Source organism: Odocoileus virginianus, chromosome 5 (genome assembly GCF_023699985.2).
Source record: "Odocoileus virginianus isolate 20LAN1187 ecotype Illinois chromosome 5, Ovbor_1.2, whole genome shotgun sequence".
In the NCBI taxonomy this organism is placed as follows: domain Eukaryota; kingdom Metazoa; phylum Chordata; class Mammalia; order Artiodactyla; family Cervidae; genus Odocoileus; species Odocoileus virginianus.
Window position 1 is genome coordinate 18,405,988 of NC_069678.1, and position 14,036 is coordinate 18,420,023.

General features: G+C 48.5%; 2 protein-coding genes across 12 annotated transcripts; one reads left to right on the forward strand and one right to left on the reverse strand.

Moving 5' to 3' along the window:
• Nucleotides 1-3: 3 nt before the first annotated feature.
• NIT1 (nitrilase 1) lies at nucleotides 4-2,947 on the forward strand. 4 transcript variants are annotated; one of them, XM_070467655.1, is made up of 7 exons: nucleotides 4-106; nucleotides 667-765; nucleotides 1,033-1,287; nucleotides 1,394-1,497; nucleotides 1,700-1,833; nucleotides 2,019-2,144; nucleotides 2,409-2,947. In XM_070467655.1, coding segments are annotated over exons 1-7 (987 nt in total). In that variant the 5' UTR covers nucleotides 4-104; the 3' UTR covers nucleotides 2,676-2,947. The 4 variants fall into 4 exon arrangements, with proteins under 4 accessions (XP_070323756.1, XP_070323757.1, XP_070323758.1 ...); XM_070467657.1 differs by lacking the exon at nucleotides 4-106 and adding an exon at nucleotides 113-274; XM_070467658.1 differs by lacking the exon at nucleotides 4-106 and adding an exon at nucleotides 281-456.
• On the reverse strand, nucleotides 2,832-13,872 carry DEDD (death effector domain containing). Of its 8 annotated transcripts, none has more exons than XM_020889286.2 (6): nucleotides 13,722-13,872; nucleotides 11,936-11,968; nucleotides 5,932-6,315; nucleotides 5,627-5,734; nucleotides 5,185-5,331; nucleotides 2,832-4,433 (listed from the first exon to the last, which is right to left on the reverse strand). In XM_020889286.2, the coding sequence occupies exons 3-6, from the start codon at nucleotides 6,254-6,256 to the stop codon at nucleotides 4,057-4,059; spliced, it is 957 nt and encodes a 318-aa protein (XP_020744945.1). In that variant the 5' UTR covers nucleotides 6,257-6,315; nucleotides 11,936-11,968; nucleotides 13,722-13,872; the 3' UTR covers nucleotides 2,832-4,056. The 8 variants fall into 8 exon arrangements, with proteins under 8 accessions (XP_020744945.1, XP_020744941.1, XP_020744943.1 ...); XM_020889282.2 differs by having other exon boundaries at nucleotides 5,932-6,320; XM_020889284.2 differs by lacking the exon at nucleotides 13,722-13,872 and adding an exon at nucleotides 13,562-13,629 and having other exon boundaries at nucleotides 5,932-6,320.
• Nucleotides 13,873-14,036: the final 164 nt, after the last annotated feature.

Here is a 14,036-nt window from a genome sequence, read left to right on the forward strand (position 1 = left end):
TGCGTCACGTCCGGTCTCGGAGTTACCGCCTACTCGCCCCTGGAACCTCCACCTCTAGGCCGAAGTTTGGTTCGGATGCCGCGGATGATTTTGGCCATATCTTAATGTAGGACCTACTACCTATCCCGCCCACCCCGATGAATTCCACCTGCGGTTCTTTAACTTATGCAACAGAGACGCTGCCCCTGGGAGGCGCGGGAAAGAAAGGGTTAACTGGAGAGTGGGGCGCTGGTCGGGATCTGGGTGCCAGTGCCCCCCTGCCCACCACTGGGCGGTGAGAAACGAGGGAGGGTGAACTTCCCCTCAGAGATTCTGGTGGGGAAATGTGTTTTGCGTCAGGAAAACTGACTACAGGTGCACAGTCAGGAAGAGAAGCTGGGAAGACCAAGGAAGTATCTCGGAGATGACTTTTGAACTGCGGAATCATTTGTCTGAGGAAATAGGCTTTAATTTAATGTGAGATCAAAGGCCTTTCCTCCATCTTCCCACTTTATGATCTCTTCCGGTAGCCCATAATTACCTATGATAAGGAATGTTTTGACAACTTGGGAGGTTTTACAGGGAGGGTCCTGATTCAGCCTCACAGTATGAAGAGAGAAGTCAGGGGATCTTAGGAACTTATTGCTTGAGAGTGGGGTTGGTGTCCTGATTTCTCACTTTCTTCAGGCTGGGCTTCATCATCAGGCCTCCTCACCAACTCCTGTCCCTTCTTTCGTGTCCTGGACTCCGGATACCTCGATTTTCAGTACTTTGTGCTCCACCCAGGTAGCATGTTTTGTTGTGCTCAGTTGCCTGGCACATAATAGATGCTCAGTAAATGTTTGTTAAATGTATGGATGGTGGGAAACACTGGGGCACCAACCATCCACAGAAATATTTGATTAGTGGGTCATTATGCCATGGGTCATTGTGCCCTGTAAGAGTAAAATGAAAGGAAAGTCTAGCTCTCCTGTCTCAATATTTTAGCCTCTTATCCTTAAACTTAGGTTTCTCCATGCTAATCAGTCTGAGGCCTGCCTATGCCATTTACAGACTCAGAACCATGGCCGTCTCATCTTCTTCCTGGGAACTGCCCCTGGTGGCTGTGTGCCAGGTAACATCGACCCCAGACAAGGAGCAGAACTTTAAAACGTGTGCTGAGCTGATTCGGGAGGCTGCCAGACTGGGCGCTTGCCTGGCTTTCCTGCCTGAGGCATTTGACTTCATCGCACGGGACCCTGCAGAAACACGACGCCTGTCTGAGCCACTGGGTGGGAACCTTTTGGAAGAATATACCCAGCTTGCCAGGTATCAAGGGGGAGGGAGGGGTAGTTTCTTTCTGAGTGATGTCCTAGGATTGTCAGACATGAGGATAGAACCTCGAGAAGTGTTGTCAGTGTCCCCTCCCCTTCAGGGAATGTGGACTCTGGCTGTCCTTGGGTGGTTTCCATGAGCGTGGCCAGGACTGGGAGCAGACTCAGAAAATCTACAACTGTCATGTGATTCTGAACAACATGGGTGAGACTTTTAGCCTGCCTCCTCAGGCAATTCTACCTAAGATTCTCCAGATTTGTTTTCTCAACTGTTTCCTTGGCCAGGGGGTTTTGGGGGTATTTGTACTTCTGTTCCTAGCCTATAAGCTATCTCCTCTCTGGGAGGAGAGGATCTAAGCTGGCTTTCTAGGTGCTGGTGCCCTAGTATTCTTTCTCCCTTACTCTAGGGTCAGTAGTGGCCACCTACAGGAAGACGCATCTGTGTGATGTAGAGATTCCAGGACAGGGGCCTATGCGTGAAAGCAACTCTACCATACCTGGGCCCAGTCTTGAGTCTCCTATCAGCACACCAGCAGGCAAGGTGGGCATTGTCAAAGGATGAGGGTAGGAAAGGAACAAGAGGGAAGGGAACAGGAATACTTTAAAGCGGGGGTAGAGGACAGAAAGCACTGGGTTTCAAGAAAGCTCTAAGGAGTGGGGTGGCAGGGTTATGACCAAATGCTGTGAAATGCAGGCAGGGGGGCTAAATAGGCTGTTTCATTCCAGATTGGTCTAGCTGTCTGCTATGACATGCGGTTCCCTGAACTCTCTCTGGCATTGGTTCAGGCTGGAGCAGAAATACTTACCTACCCTTCGGCTTTTGGATCTGTCACAGGCCCAGCCCATTGGGAGGTAAGAGAATACTTCTTCAGAACCTAAGGGCCTTTTCTTACTTCATTCTCCTTCCTTGGTTCTACCAGTTAAAAGATTTTCTCCTTCCCACATACTGGGAAAATTCATTTCCCCAGATTGTTGCCTCTCAGAGTAGTAAATCATTCACAGGGCAATTATCAGAATGGTCACAATGGGTAGACTGGGCTGTATTGTCCATGGCTTACCACTTCCCTACCAGCTGCTACATGTACTTAAGTGGACACCTATCTCCTCCATCCCTAGGTGCTGTTGCGGGCCCGTGCCATTGAAACCCAGTGCTATGTGGTGGCGGCAGCACAGTGTGGACGCCACCATGAGAAGAGAGCAAGTTATGGCCACAGCATGGTGGTAGATCCCTGGGGAACAGTGGTGGCCCGCTGCTCTGAAGGACCAGGCCTTTGCCTTGCCCGAATTGACCTCAACTATCTGCAGCAGTTGCGCAAACAACTGCCTGTGTTCCAGCACCGCAGGCCTGACCTCTACGGCAATCTGGGTCACCCACTGTCTTGACTTTTGACTTCTGTCCACTGAGACCTCCATTGTGAGCTGGTGTTGTGACTTGTAGGCAGGACTCAGGCGCAGCTCCCCTCACTTGGAGAACCTTGTCTCTTGATGGAACACAGGCTCAGCTTCTTGGAAAAGAAGAAACTTTCACCTGAGCTCAGATTTCAGTTTCAGAAAGGTGGAATTTAATATAGTCACTGTTTATTTCATGAAAACTGAAGTTATGCTGAGGGCTGAGCAGCACTGGCATTGAAAAAATATAATAATCATAAAGTCTGTGTCTGAATCTCTCTTTTCGGAGCTGAAAGGGGAGGTGGTATTGTACCAGCTGGACTAGGCTCCAGCTCTAGGCCTCCTGGCTGATTCAACAAGCCTCCCTACCTAAAGAAAAGTGCAACACCCAGTGCACGCCCCAGCCCCTGCTCCCAAGCGTGGGAGTGGGCGTGAAGGTAGAGGATGGGGAAAGAAAAAGAAGAAAGGCATTGATACCGAATCACTTCACTCTCACCTATGATGCCCTTTGCCCAAGCCAGAAGAAAGCAAAAGGGGAAAGGGCTGCAGGGTACATTATTTATTTTCACTTGAACATGGAAAGAAAAGTGTCACACTCCCCCTTCCCCTTTTCAGGGGGAGTGTACTTTAATCAGCAACTGCTTCTCCATCCACCGTGTGTGTGTGTGTGTGTGTGTGTGTGTGTGTGTGTATACACACACCACAGTTGGGACGGTGACTAGGCTGACCTAGTCCTCTTACCTATTGTTCCTTTGAAGAGGGTTTGACAGAGAGGGAAAAGGAAGGAGCCACACCAGCCAGAGGTTTCAAGCCATGGAATGGAGGAAGCGAGGCAGAGAGGAGCAGCACCAGAGGCCAGGAGAGAGTGGAAAGGGCCACAGCTTCTTTGTTTTTTAAAAATTCTATAATTTGGGAGAGGGTGGTAATTAATTTCCAAAATACACTTCAGAGTCCCACCTTCTACACAGCTCCCTACTGACAGCCCTTTGGTTTTTCAGACAGAGTTTAAGAGCCCTCATAAAGCCAGAAGTACTGATAACCCCTCAATGCACCCAAAAGCAGTGATCACTTCAATCCCTTACAAAGACTATGGTCTGTAGCCTTTGCTTCTCCCTACACATTTGTCTTACGGCTCAGTGGCAAGGTGACTGTAGAGACACACATGAGGGGGTGAGTGGAAAAGGGAAACAAGGGGAAGCCCAGGCACATGGGTGCAGGGAGGGGCGGGGGACACCACTTCCATTTTTCTTTTCCTTTAAAAAAAAACAAAGGCAGGGGTGTGATTGGTTGGAAGGGTAGAGAACAAACCCCAGCACAGCATGTAAGCTCCAGAGGTGGGTGGTGAGAAGTCCCCAGAGAAGTGAGGGGGAAAAGGTCAGGGCAATGCTTGAAGCATCAAGTTCCTCAGGAGTTTCTGCCGGCCCAGCTCATAGTCCTCCTCGTCCACGTTCACCAGCAGCTTGATGGCCTCGTGGCCCACAGCCTGCTTGAGGGAGTCTGTGATAAAGACGCCTTTAAGCGCCTCTAGTAACGAGCCATTGATGTAGTCGCGCCAGAATGCATCGAGGTAGGTGAGCTCAGAGAACTTGATGTCACAGATGATGGAGCCCAGGTCCCGGGACTTGAGGATGGTGTTGGCCTGGTTAAAGCGCTCAAACTGGCGCTCAAGTGGGTCCTGCTTGTTAGAAAAGACGTTGCCCTGCAGAGCAGTCTCATGCTGGCAGTATTCAGCCCGAACCCGCAGTCTGATGTCTGTGGGGAAAAGAAGACGCACAGAAGAGACTGCAGTAAGAGCTGAGTTTACACCCAAGTTTTGAAAAGAACGGCAGAGTAGCAAAGTTGGGAAGAACACCTAACAGCTTCTCTACCTCTTCCCAGGACTAGTTCTTTTCTATGAAGCTCTGAAATCTCAATTCAAGAGTTTCCCTTAAATGGGAACATGCCGAGGTCAGATTATTTCCATCACTCACAAGTAGCACCTTGATTTGAAGAGATATTTTCCTAGTTAACAGAAGTTCACTTTAAGATTCTATCATGACTTGAGTCATACTACAATAAGGATGTCATAACGGCAACCCTTTCATCTAGTTATTACTTAGAGAGTTGAAATGAACTCTGCCACAAAGACAGCGTCCTCCACCCAGAGACTGTAACATTCAACCTCACTGTGCCACAGTGATCAAAGGGAGCCTTGCTCTAAACAGCATAAGCTGCCCAGTGTTCCGAGGCTTCTCAGGTGGCGCTGGTGGGAAAGAACCCACCTGCCAATGCAGTAGACATTAAGAGAGAGGGATTGGGAAGATCCCCTAGAGAAGGAAATGGCAACCCACTCCAGTATTCTTGCCTGGAGAATCCCGTGGACAGAGGAACTTGGTGGGCTACAGTCCATGGGGTTGCAAAGAGTCGGACATGACTAAAGCAAATTAGCATGCCCAGTATTGCAGCAGTTCTCTGTATTTCCCCTCCAGTCTACTCCGCCTCTAGAACCCTTGAGCTTCCTCACCGCATGTCTGCTTTTCCTTGGGATCTGGTGTCACTGACTTCCGGCGTTTTCGCTGGCTCCCAAGTGTGGCTCTCCCTCGAGCTGGCCGCTTGCTACACATCTGAGGGCCCGAAGTAGGGCAGCACACCACAGGATAGTGGGGAGGCACTGACCGGAGGGTAAAAAGGGACACACAGCAGGGGAAAAGCAGAAATTGAAGCAATTCACTTGGAATGTGGAGGGATCCTTTAGACTTAGCACTATAGCAGTATCAATAATGTGACTTGAAAGGCAGACACAACATGGGAGCCATTATCGGACCTAGATGAAGCATTAACACCTCATCTGATTTTGAAGGAGGGGCAGATATGGGAGGGACAGTGTCCTTTCATTTAGGCTGGCAAAAGATGGGTCCAGCGTCCTCTTTCTTGATTATGGAAGTTAGGGAGAGTTAGGATCTCACCTGTTTTAGGGGGGTGGGGAGGCCTCGGCTCTGGGTCGCTGAGGGCTCTGGGTGTCACATAGCGGACTGATGTCTCCTCCAGGTATTTGTCTACAAGATCAGGGCACACTGTAGGGGGAGAGGGACTCACTCAGGAGAAGGTACACCCTCCCCTTCTAGTCCAATCCTCAAGCGCACCTCGAAGCGTCCTTCCCAGGACTCCCCGGAGTCAACGCCCCCTTCTGCCTGGCCTCCTGTGCTGCTTACTCGGGGCCGCCCACAGCTCTCCCCTGACCCCAGCGTCCCCGCCCCAGGGGCACCCTCACCAGCCCGTCTCCGCTTGAGAGTGACGTAGGGCAGCAGGTCGTGGCGAGTGATGATGCGCAGCAGCTGCAGCACCTGGCGGAAGTTGCTCTCATCACAGCGGCCCTGGCGCTCCAGCGCCAGTAAGAAGTCACGTCCGTTCCGGATGAGGCCACGCTCGTGGTCGTCGATGACGTCGACAAAGAGGAAGGAGAGAACGCGCACGTCCCTGTGCGTCAGGTGGGTGCCCACGATGTCGAACATGCGGTGCAGGCTGTAGAGCCCGTGCTCCTGCTCACCGTGCTCTTCCGGCCACACCTGGCTTGCCCTCCGCTTCAGGCCCGCCATGCTGGGGGCTCAGGCACACAGTGCTTCCCAGAATCCCTGCTCAGCAGCCACAATCCCCACTGTACTGGAAGGACAAGGAAAGAACCTGTGAACCACTCGACGTCAGGAACTAGTCTCAGCCAAGCCTGTACTCTCAGAGCCTAACACAGTGCCTGGCACTGTGTAGTGCTTAATAAGCATTTATTAACTTTTACAAAGTTGTTGATTTTTTTGGCTCACTGTGCAGCACATGGGATCTTACTTCCCTTGATCAGGGATTGAACCTGCATCCCTTGCATTGGAAGCATGGAGCCTTAACCACTGGACTGCCAGGGAAGTGCCTATAAAATATTTATTAAAAAATAAAGCCTAGAGCTCTCTATATTCAGCAGATGCTGCCCTAAGTCCAGATCTTACTAGAGAAAGACAGTCACTTCCGCTAAGTAAGACTCACTAATTACGATTTTTTTTTTAATTTTTTTTTTTTTTAACTAATTGCGATTTTAGTGCTATATATTTAGCAGACATTGTCCCAATTGTCCCTCTGGCCTCCAAAATACTGCTTTTGGTCCTGTGTGCTCTCCCTGACAGTGCCCCCAATCAATTCATTCCTTAAATGAAAGCAAAATGAAGAGAAGCAGAAAGTTCACTCTAAATTCTAACACAGAAGCTGCATCAGGTAAACTTAGGGGCTGACGGCAGAGAAACTGAAAGTCTGAACTAGTTTTAATTCTGCCTATATTATTAACAAACTGTAGCTACGTGACCTTAAGTAAGTCACTTAACTTGAAAGCCTCAGTGTCCCCATCTACAAAACAAGGAAGAAAGAAACTACTCCTTGGAGTTATTAAGAGCCCAGTGGGAAAACGCACATGAAATCACCGTAAAACTTTTCTAACTTGTTGGGAGATTTCAAACAGACAAGCATCCTTGGCCTCTGCAGCCCAGACTCATCCCTCCACAGACCTATCCTCATTTCTCCTACAATCTAACCAAGTCCAGGAGAATAACTGCTGAGAAAGTTAACCAAACATCCACCAGAACTCATGGATTTAAATCAACAAGCAGCACTAAGCTCCGACACTGAGCACGCGTGGGATTCTCCTACGCCACCTGTGCTCTGCTGATGTTCACACCATTTGGATATACGCCCCTTTCTCACCTTTCCTCATGGTCATCATCTACCAACCCCCTGTAAATGACCAAGCACAGTCCTACATTTATTATGTATTTTGGCATTTGATTCACAAATTTCCTCCATCATTGTGGGTAATGTCAGTGACCCAGCTAATAACCAATCCTCAAGTCAAATAGCTTTCATCTCCTCTCTAGTCACTCATATTTACTACCCTACCAAGTACCACCCAATACTACTACACCCTCTGACCACAACCTCCAATCACCCAAACAATTATAAATTTCTGTTGATACTACTTTCTATTTCTTAAATTTGCCTCACCTTTCCACCCCCTACTACTACCATGCTGGTTCAGGTCCCAATAATCTCTCACCTGGATTACTGCAAAAGCTTCTTTAAGGGCTCTCCTTAAAAAAGGGGGGGGGGGGGGTCCTTACAACCAATCTTAACCTGTCTAAATCCAATCCCTACATCCAGCTGAATTATCTAAAATGCACAACTGACCACATCACTTTTCATCTTAACACCTCTCCACAATTCTCTCCTTGAGTTTCCCAGGTGGTGCTAGTGGTAAAGAACCCACCTGCCAATGCAGGAGACATAAGAGATGTGGGTTTGATCTCTGGATCACAAGATTCCCTAGAGGAGGATATGGCAACCCACTCCAGTATTCTTGCCTGGAGAGTCACATGAACAGAGGAGTCTGGCTGGCTACAGCCCATAGGGTTACAAAGAGTCAGACACAACTGAAGCGAATTCGCATGCACAATCCTCTCCTTACCAATAAGAACACTCCAGATTCCTTACCCAACACACCAAACCATCCAAGATCAGGCCTTTGTCACGTTTTATTTCTCTAACGTTAATCATCTGTCTATAGTTCACATACATCACACAATTCATTTCTCTATAACTATCTTTAGACTATTCTCTTTGCCTGAATGGCCCCTCCCTTCTTTTCCATATGCCCCATTACACCTTTTATCAGATGGCTAACTCCTACTCATCCTTTAAGAGTCAGTTCAGGACTTCCTTGGTGGTCCTGTGGTTAAGAATCTGCCTTCCAAAGCTGGGGATACAGGTTCAATCCCTGGTGGAGAACTAAGATCCCACATGCCACAGGGCAACTAAGCCCATGTGCCCCAACAGAGGATCCTGTGTGCCTCAGCTAAGACCCCACACAGCCAAAAATGAAATAAATACTAAAAACATACTAATAAATAAATACTAAAAAAAAAACAACAACCCAGTGCAGATGCCATCTTCAAATTCATTCTCTACACCCCCATGCTGGGATTAAGTAGTCCTCTTCTGTGCTTCTATGGAACACTGTACATGTATTTCCCTTAAACCATTTATCAAAGTGTACTAAAATTATCTGTACACCTATTGTATCTTAAGCAACTCAAGCAGAGGGACTAGGTCATATTCATCTTTATATCTATAGTGCTGAGCAATGGACAGGGGCTGGCATATACTAGGAGCAACCTGCTGTTGAACTGAACTGAACCTCCAAGAGATCACCACAAGCAATACCAATTAAAAACAAACTCACCTAAGTCCAAGAGTGACAGGACCCCATTAAAAGTACATGCAACTCAGGTAACATGCATATTCTCTAGCATTCCCCATACTGCAAAACTACCCATACCATAGCAACCTACTCAACAATAATACAGGATATTCTGTCCATTTTATACTCCAAGAAACTGAGGCTATGTTAAAAGAGAGAATAAAATGATAAAACTACTTCAGAAGACTCAAGCAACTGGGGACTCAAAAAACTGAAGAGCAAGTAGGACCTGGTCCTCTCTTTCAATCCTGAAACGAACGCACGGAGAGACTCATACCCTTAAGAAAACGGGAGGTCCAACCTGGAATTACCGAGCCCCATAACATGGATTCAGAATGTGGACAGGAAACATAGCCCATATCTACTTATGAGAACCAGATATCCCACCCAAAGCATGGGAGACAACTGGGAATACTGTTATTCAACGACTGACTGGTTTTCCTGGTCTCTTCCTCTCTTGCTTCACCTGCTGCAGCCACTGGCTACAAACAGAGGGGACTGAAGGAAAACAATTTCTTGCTCATAGCCACATGAGAAAACTGAGCCTCCTTAGAGCCCCTACAATTTCGCCTTGTTCCTATCCCACCTGTTCCCCTTGGCCAGCTGTCTATTATGTGGATCCCAGAAAAACACAGATGGGCAGGTTTCACATTCAACCAATCAGAAGAGTAGGTTGCTCCAGAGTTCCCTAATTCAAAGTGTCTTGACTATAAACCCCAGGAAATTAGGAAGTATTGTCCCCACATACCTGGTCACTGGAAAATGAAGCAGAATACAGGAAAGCACTATGGTCCTAACTATGTATCAACGGATGCAAATTCTATGATAGGCCTCAATTCTGAGGGTTACATCCCTAGATCTGAGGGGGAAACAGCTACCTTTAAGTTGTAGATCCTAGGCTGGATCAAAGTGGCAGGAATTATCAGAGCTTCTAGGTCAATGGTTCTCAATCAGGGCAATTTTGCCCACCAGGGGACATTCAGCAATGTCTGGAGGCTTTTTAGATTGTCATGACTGGGGAGTGGGAAGTGAGGCTGGTAATGGAGGGCAATACTGGCATGCAATGAGTAAATGCAATGGATAATGCTAGACATCCTAAAAGCACATGACGGCCTCTTACAACAAAGAAGTATCTGATCCAAAGTATCAATAATGCTAAAGATGAGAAATCCTGTTCTAGATGGAGCATGATGAAGGGTCAAAAGGAGAAACAGCACTGTCACTTGCCATCTTATATCTGGAGAAGGAAGTCATCTGGTCCCGCCAACCAAACCCATCAAACAATATTCCAGAAGAAGAGCCAGTCAGACAAAGACTCATTTAACTTAACTAAGGAGTTTCATCCTGCTCCAGCTTTGGCTTCTCTATCACCTGCTGCTGCCATTTAGGTGAACAGCAGGGACAGGGCTACGCTCCCTTCCACCCCATCCCAGGAGGTATAATCTGACCTAATTCAATCTAAATTGCTGTGAAGATTAGAGAAATGCCATCCTCTGCAAGACAGAAAGGATCCTGCACTGAAACCTTGCAGCCATCTTTAAAGTCCCAAAATGAGACCATGAGCAGACCCTGCTGCTGAGCAGACTTACAGCCCTTATGCAATAAAGCAAAATGTAGAAGAGGAAGAAGTTTCCCAAGGCCATGCTTGTCCTTGGGAGAAATGTCAGGAGGCTGGCATGCAGGCTAATAGGCAGCCCTCCCCACTTAATTATCATCTATGATGGCGAGTTCACTCACTCAGCAATCCACATGCGGGTTCCAACTTCAGCACTGAAAGAACATGGCCAACTTTCTCTTAAACCAAAATATATTCAGCTTACTGTGGCAGTGAATCGAGGGAACTACCCAGAAATTATACAGAGATTCTAGGTGAAAGGTATCAGAGCAGTGAGGAGAATGTACACCCTCCAAACAGAAGATGAGAAAGAACTTCAGAATCTCGGTGCCTGAAATATTGCCAGACACCAAGAGACAACACTCCAGTAAACAAGAGTCCCGGTCCTGCAGGCTGGTTTGGGTCTATCTGAGAGCCTAACATCTAGATCACCCCTAAGGGGTTCCCAAGACTAATCCTTTATTCTGATGAATTGCTGCATTCCCTGGCACTGTAGGAGTTTTTATTGTTTGTTTTCTTTAGGTAGGCACAAGCCAGCCAAGGGTCTGCAGTCTATATGTACCTACAGGCCTTCCTCTCGATTAACCGTTGTCTGTTAGGTTTCCACTCCCAAGCAAAGACTAGTCTCACTCCAACCAGGAGTGAGATCTGTATTTTTTGAGGTATTTGATTCTCTCAGAAGCCCCTGGAAGTCATGTGGAAGAAATTAAAGAGAGTGGTGTCTTAAAATGAAAACAACAGTATAGTTTCATCCCAGCAGAACTAGAGGTATCTGACTCTTTCACAAGCCCCTTTAAGAGGGAGAATCTAAAAAAGGGTGATGTCTTAAAACCTGAAATGTCAAGGATATGGAAAACCCTAAAAATGACTAAGACTACATAAAGAAAGAGCTTTCTTGCTGGTAGGACCCAGAATATGCAATCAAATATCTGGAAGTCAGAATTACAAAGTATGTTTTCAAAATGAAAATTCCGGAACAACTAGGAGAAAGAGTAAGCTAGAGGAAAAGCTTGCCTGCAGAAGCCGCAGCAGGTGTCTTAGCAATCCTCCAAGGGCAACATTTAGTAGACATTGTTCTAGAGTACAGAATTCCATATGTTTACAAATGTTTCTCTCAGAGCTGACCATGAAGACTAGACAGTAACAAAACAAGGCTGGAGGCTTGTCCTAAGACACCTGATTTCTGTTCTCTTTTCCCTCCTATCAGTTTCCAGTGACCTAAAGAGACAATGACCGTCACAAATCTTATGTACCTGGTTGGGTGAATGAAAACCTATTTTCCCTGTCATCTACCCCATTACTGCACTCAACCCTCAACATGTCATTTCCATTCCTTTTCATTGTTTGAAAACAAACAAAAAGTTCCAGACTTACCTCTGCAGGAAACTTAATTTCCCAGGTCTCTTCCTAGCACAAGGTTCAAAGCCAGCAGCAAAACAAAAACAAATAAGGGGGGAAAGTGTCAATTTTCAAGCTTTTCTTTGACACCTCAAAGGCCCAAAGAGTCAATCTCAGCTGCAAAAACATACAGAGGAGCCTAAAGCTATTTCAGTTGTAATGATACACTCTAAGCTAAATGGGAGAACTCACTTCCAACAAAGTCCCCAGGCTTCCCTAACCTTCTATTACCCAATTCAGTAAACAATACCAAGTCTGAGAATGTCCAGTCTCAGTGGCTTAGGGCAAAAAAGGTCTCAAATGTAACAACTTGTGGGAAAACCAATTATCCTCTGACACCTCAGCCCTCAATCTCTTATGAGGCCCACCTACTTTGTTACACACTATCAACACTGACTTCATCTTTAGATGAACCAGGAGGAAAGTGGTTACAACGAAAGAAGGCACTTTCTTTTCATCACTTCACTTATGAGCCCGTAACTACCCTCCAAATTCTGTCTTCACTCTTTCCCTTACCTAGTACACAGTGAGAACGAAATATCCACTGGGGCAGCATCCACTCAAACATCTACATTTCACCGGGAACATTTTTTTATACAAGGGTACTGACCCTCCCTCCTAGCACTAAACAGCAAAATAAAGAATCCGGTAACTAAAGCGCTCATTTAATTAGTATGGCTGCCTAGATGCCATCCTGTGTTTTCTGTTCCCTTTCTCAGACTTCAGAGCCTTGACTTTAGCATACAGAGGTCCAACATAGCAAGCATGTTTCCCCATTCCGATATTGCTAACTAATTACTTAAAACTAGGAAACTCCTTTACGCCTTCCACAGTTCAGCGCTACCAGGGCCCTCCGTTCCCCTTCTGTTTGTAACCAGGAAAAACAAGGGAGCTTTCGGAAATCCAGCTGAATCCTCATCCAACCCCAATTCTCTAAACCTACAAGCCCATTCCCTTCTGCCCGTCCCACCCGAGGAAGAGCTGAAAGGCCTGGCAATTAGAATTGGCTGCAACTGATGCTGCTTAACTCTGCTCTTTCCCTTTCCATAGGGGAAAGGGGAACCCCTGAATCTCTATCATTCGCGCAGCTGCACTGTCCTACCTCCATCCCATTCCCCTTCCTCCCAAACTTTCCTGCTAGTCTCTCACTTTCTCCATTACCTCGTTACACCGACACGCTCTCCAGTCCCCAAACCTCCGTTTTCTCCTTTTCCACCCAAATTCTCCCCTAGGCCCTTCCCCCCGCCCACCTCCAATTTAACACTTTCAGAGCCTCCCCCAAACGTCTCAAGCCCAAGCCTCACCTCTCACCTCTCCACTACACCCCTAAGGTGAGCCCAGCTCTTCTCCCCACCACTTGCCACAAGCCCCTTCTCCTCCACACCCGCAGCCCCTCCCTCCCGCTCCCACCCCCTTGGCCCGGCGGGCTCCCAGCCCCGCTCCCCCTCGGCCTCTAACACCCCCGGCCCGGCCCGGCCCGGCCCGGCCCGGCCTCGGCCCTTGTTTACGCCCCTCCCCTGCCCCACTCCTCCGCCTCGACCCTGCCTTCCCGTACAGTTGCCACCTCCCCCGCACGCCCCCTCGGTCGCTCCCCTCCCCCACCTCGCAGCGTCCCGTCACCTCCCTCTCTGGAGGTTCTCAAGCTGGACGTCGCCACCGCCTCCCCCTCCACTTTCCTTCCCCAAGCCCTTCGCGGCCCCGCCCGGCCCCGCCCCGTCCCGCTCGACTCCCCCTCCCCACTCCGGCCGCCCCGCCGCCTCACTCTCGGCTCAGGTTCGGCGCCGCCATGTTGGATCCATCCGCGCCGCGCTCCCGGGCCTGTCTCACGGCGCCGCATCCGGGCTCCAGCCGCCGCCGCCGCCGCCGCCACCGCGGGCGTGGGGGAGGGGAGAGGCGGGCGGGGGTGGCCGCATCCTGAACACCGCCTCCCGGAACCTGGCCGGTTAGTGGCGGCTTCGAGACCATAGTGAGGCATGAGCCGGGGTAGCCATGCTAGGTGAGGGCAGCCTGGCAGCGGCATTAACCAGGGAGTGGATAGCTTCACTTCGGTACCGGAGACTAGAGATTGGCCGCCATC

What these genes read in the sequence shown, in the direction of transcription:
- NIT1 (XM_070467657.1), top strand. Translation starts at nt 138, where the DNA reads ATGAATTCCACCTGCGGTTCTTTAACTTATGCAACAGAGACGCTGCCC. An exon ending in GTACTTTGTGCTCCACCCAG is followed by an intron (nt 766 to 1,032) that starts GTAGCATGTTTT and finishes TGCCATTTACAG; the next exon opens with ACTCAGAACCATGGCCGTCT. An exon ending in TCAGCACACCAGCAGGCAAG is followed by an intron (nt 1,834 to 2,018) that starts GTGGGCATTGTC and finishes GTTTCATTCCAG; the next exon opens with ATTGGTCTAGCTGTCTGCTA.
- DEDD (XM_070467662.1), bottom strand. Translation starts at nt 6,256, where the DNA reads ATGGCGGGCCTGAAGCGGAGGGCAAGCCAGGTGTGGCCGGAAGAGCAC. An exon ending in TCCCCACCCCCCTAAAACAG is followed by an intron (nt 5,332 to 5,626) that starts GTGAGATCCTAA and finishes CCCTCCGGTCAG; the next exon opens with TGCCTCCCCACTATCCTGTG. An exon ending in CAAGGAAAAGCAGACATGCG is followed by an intron (nt 4,434 to 5,184) that starts GTGAGGAAGCTC and finishes TTTTCCCCACAG; the next exon opens with ACATCAGACTGCGGGTTCGG.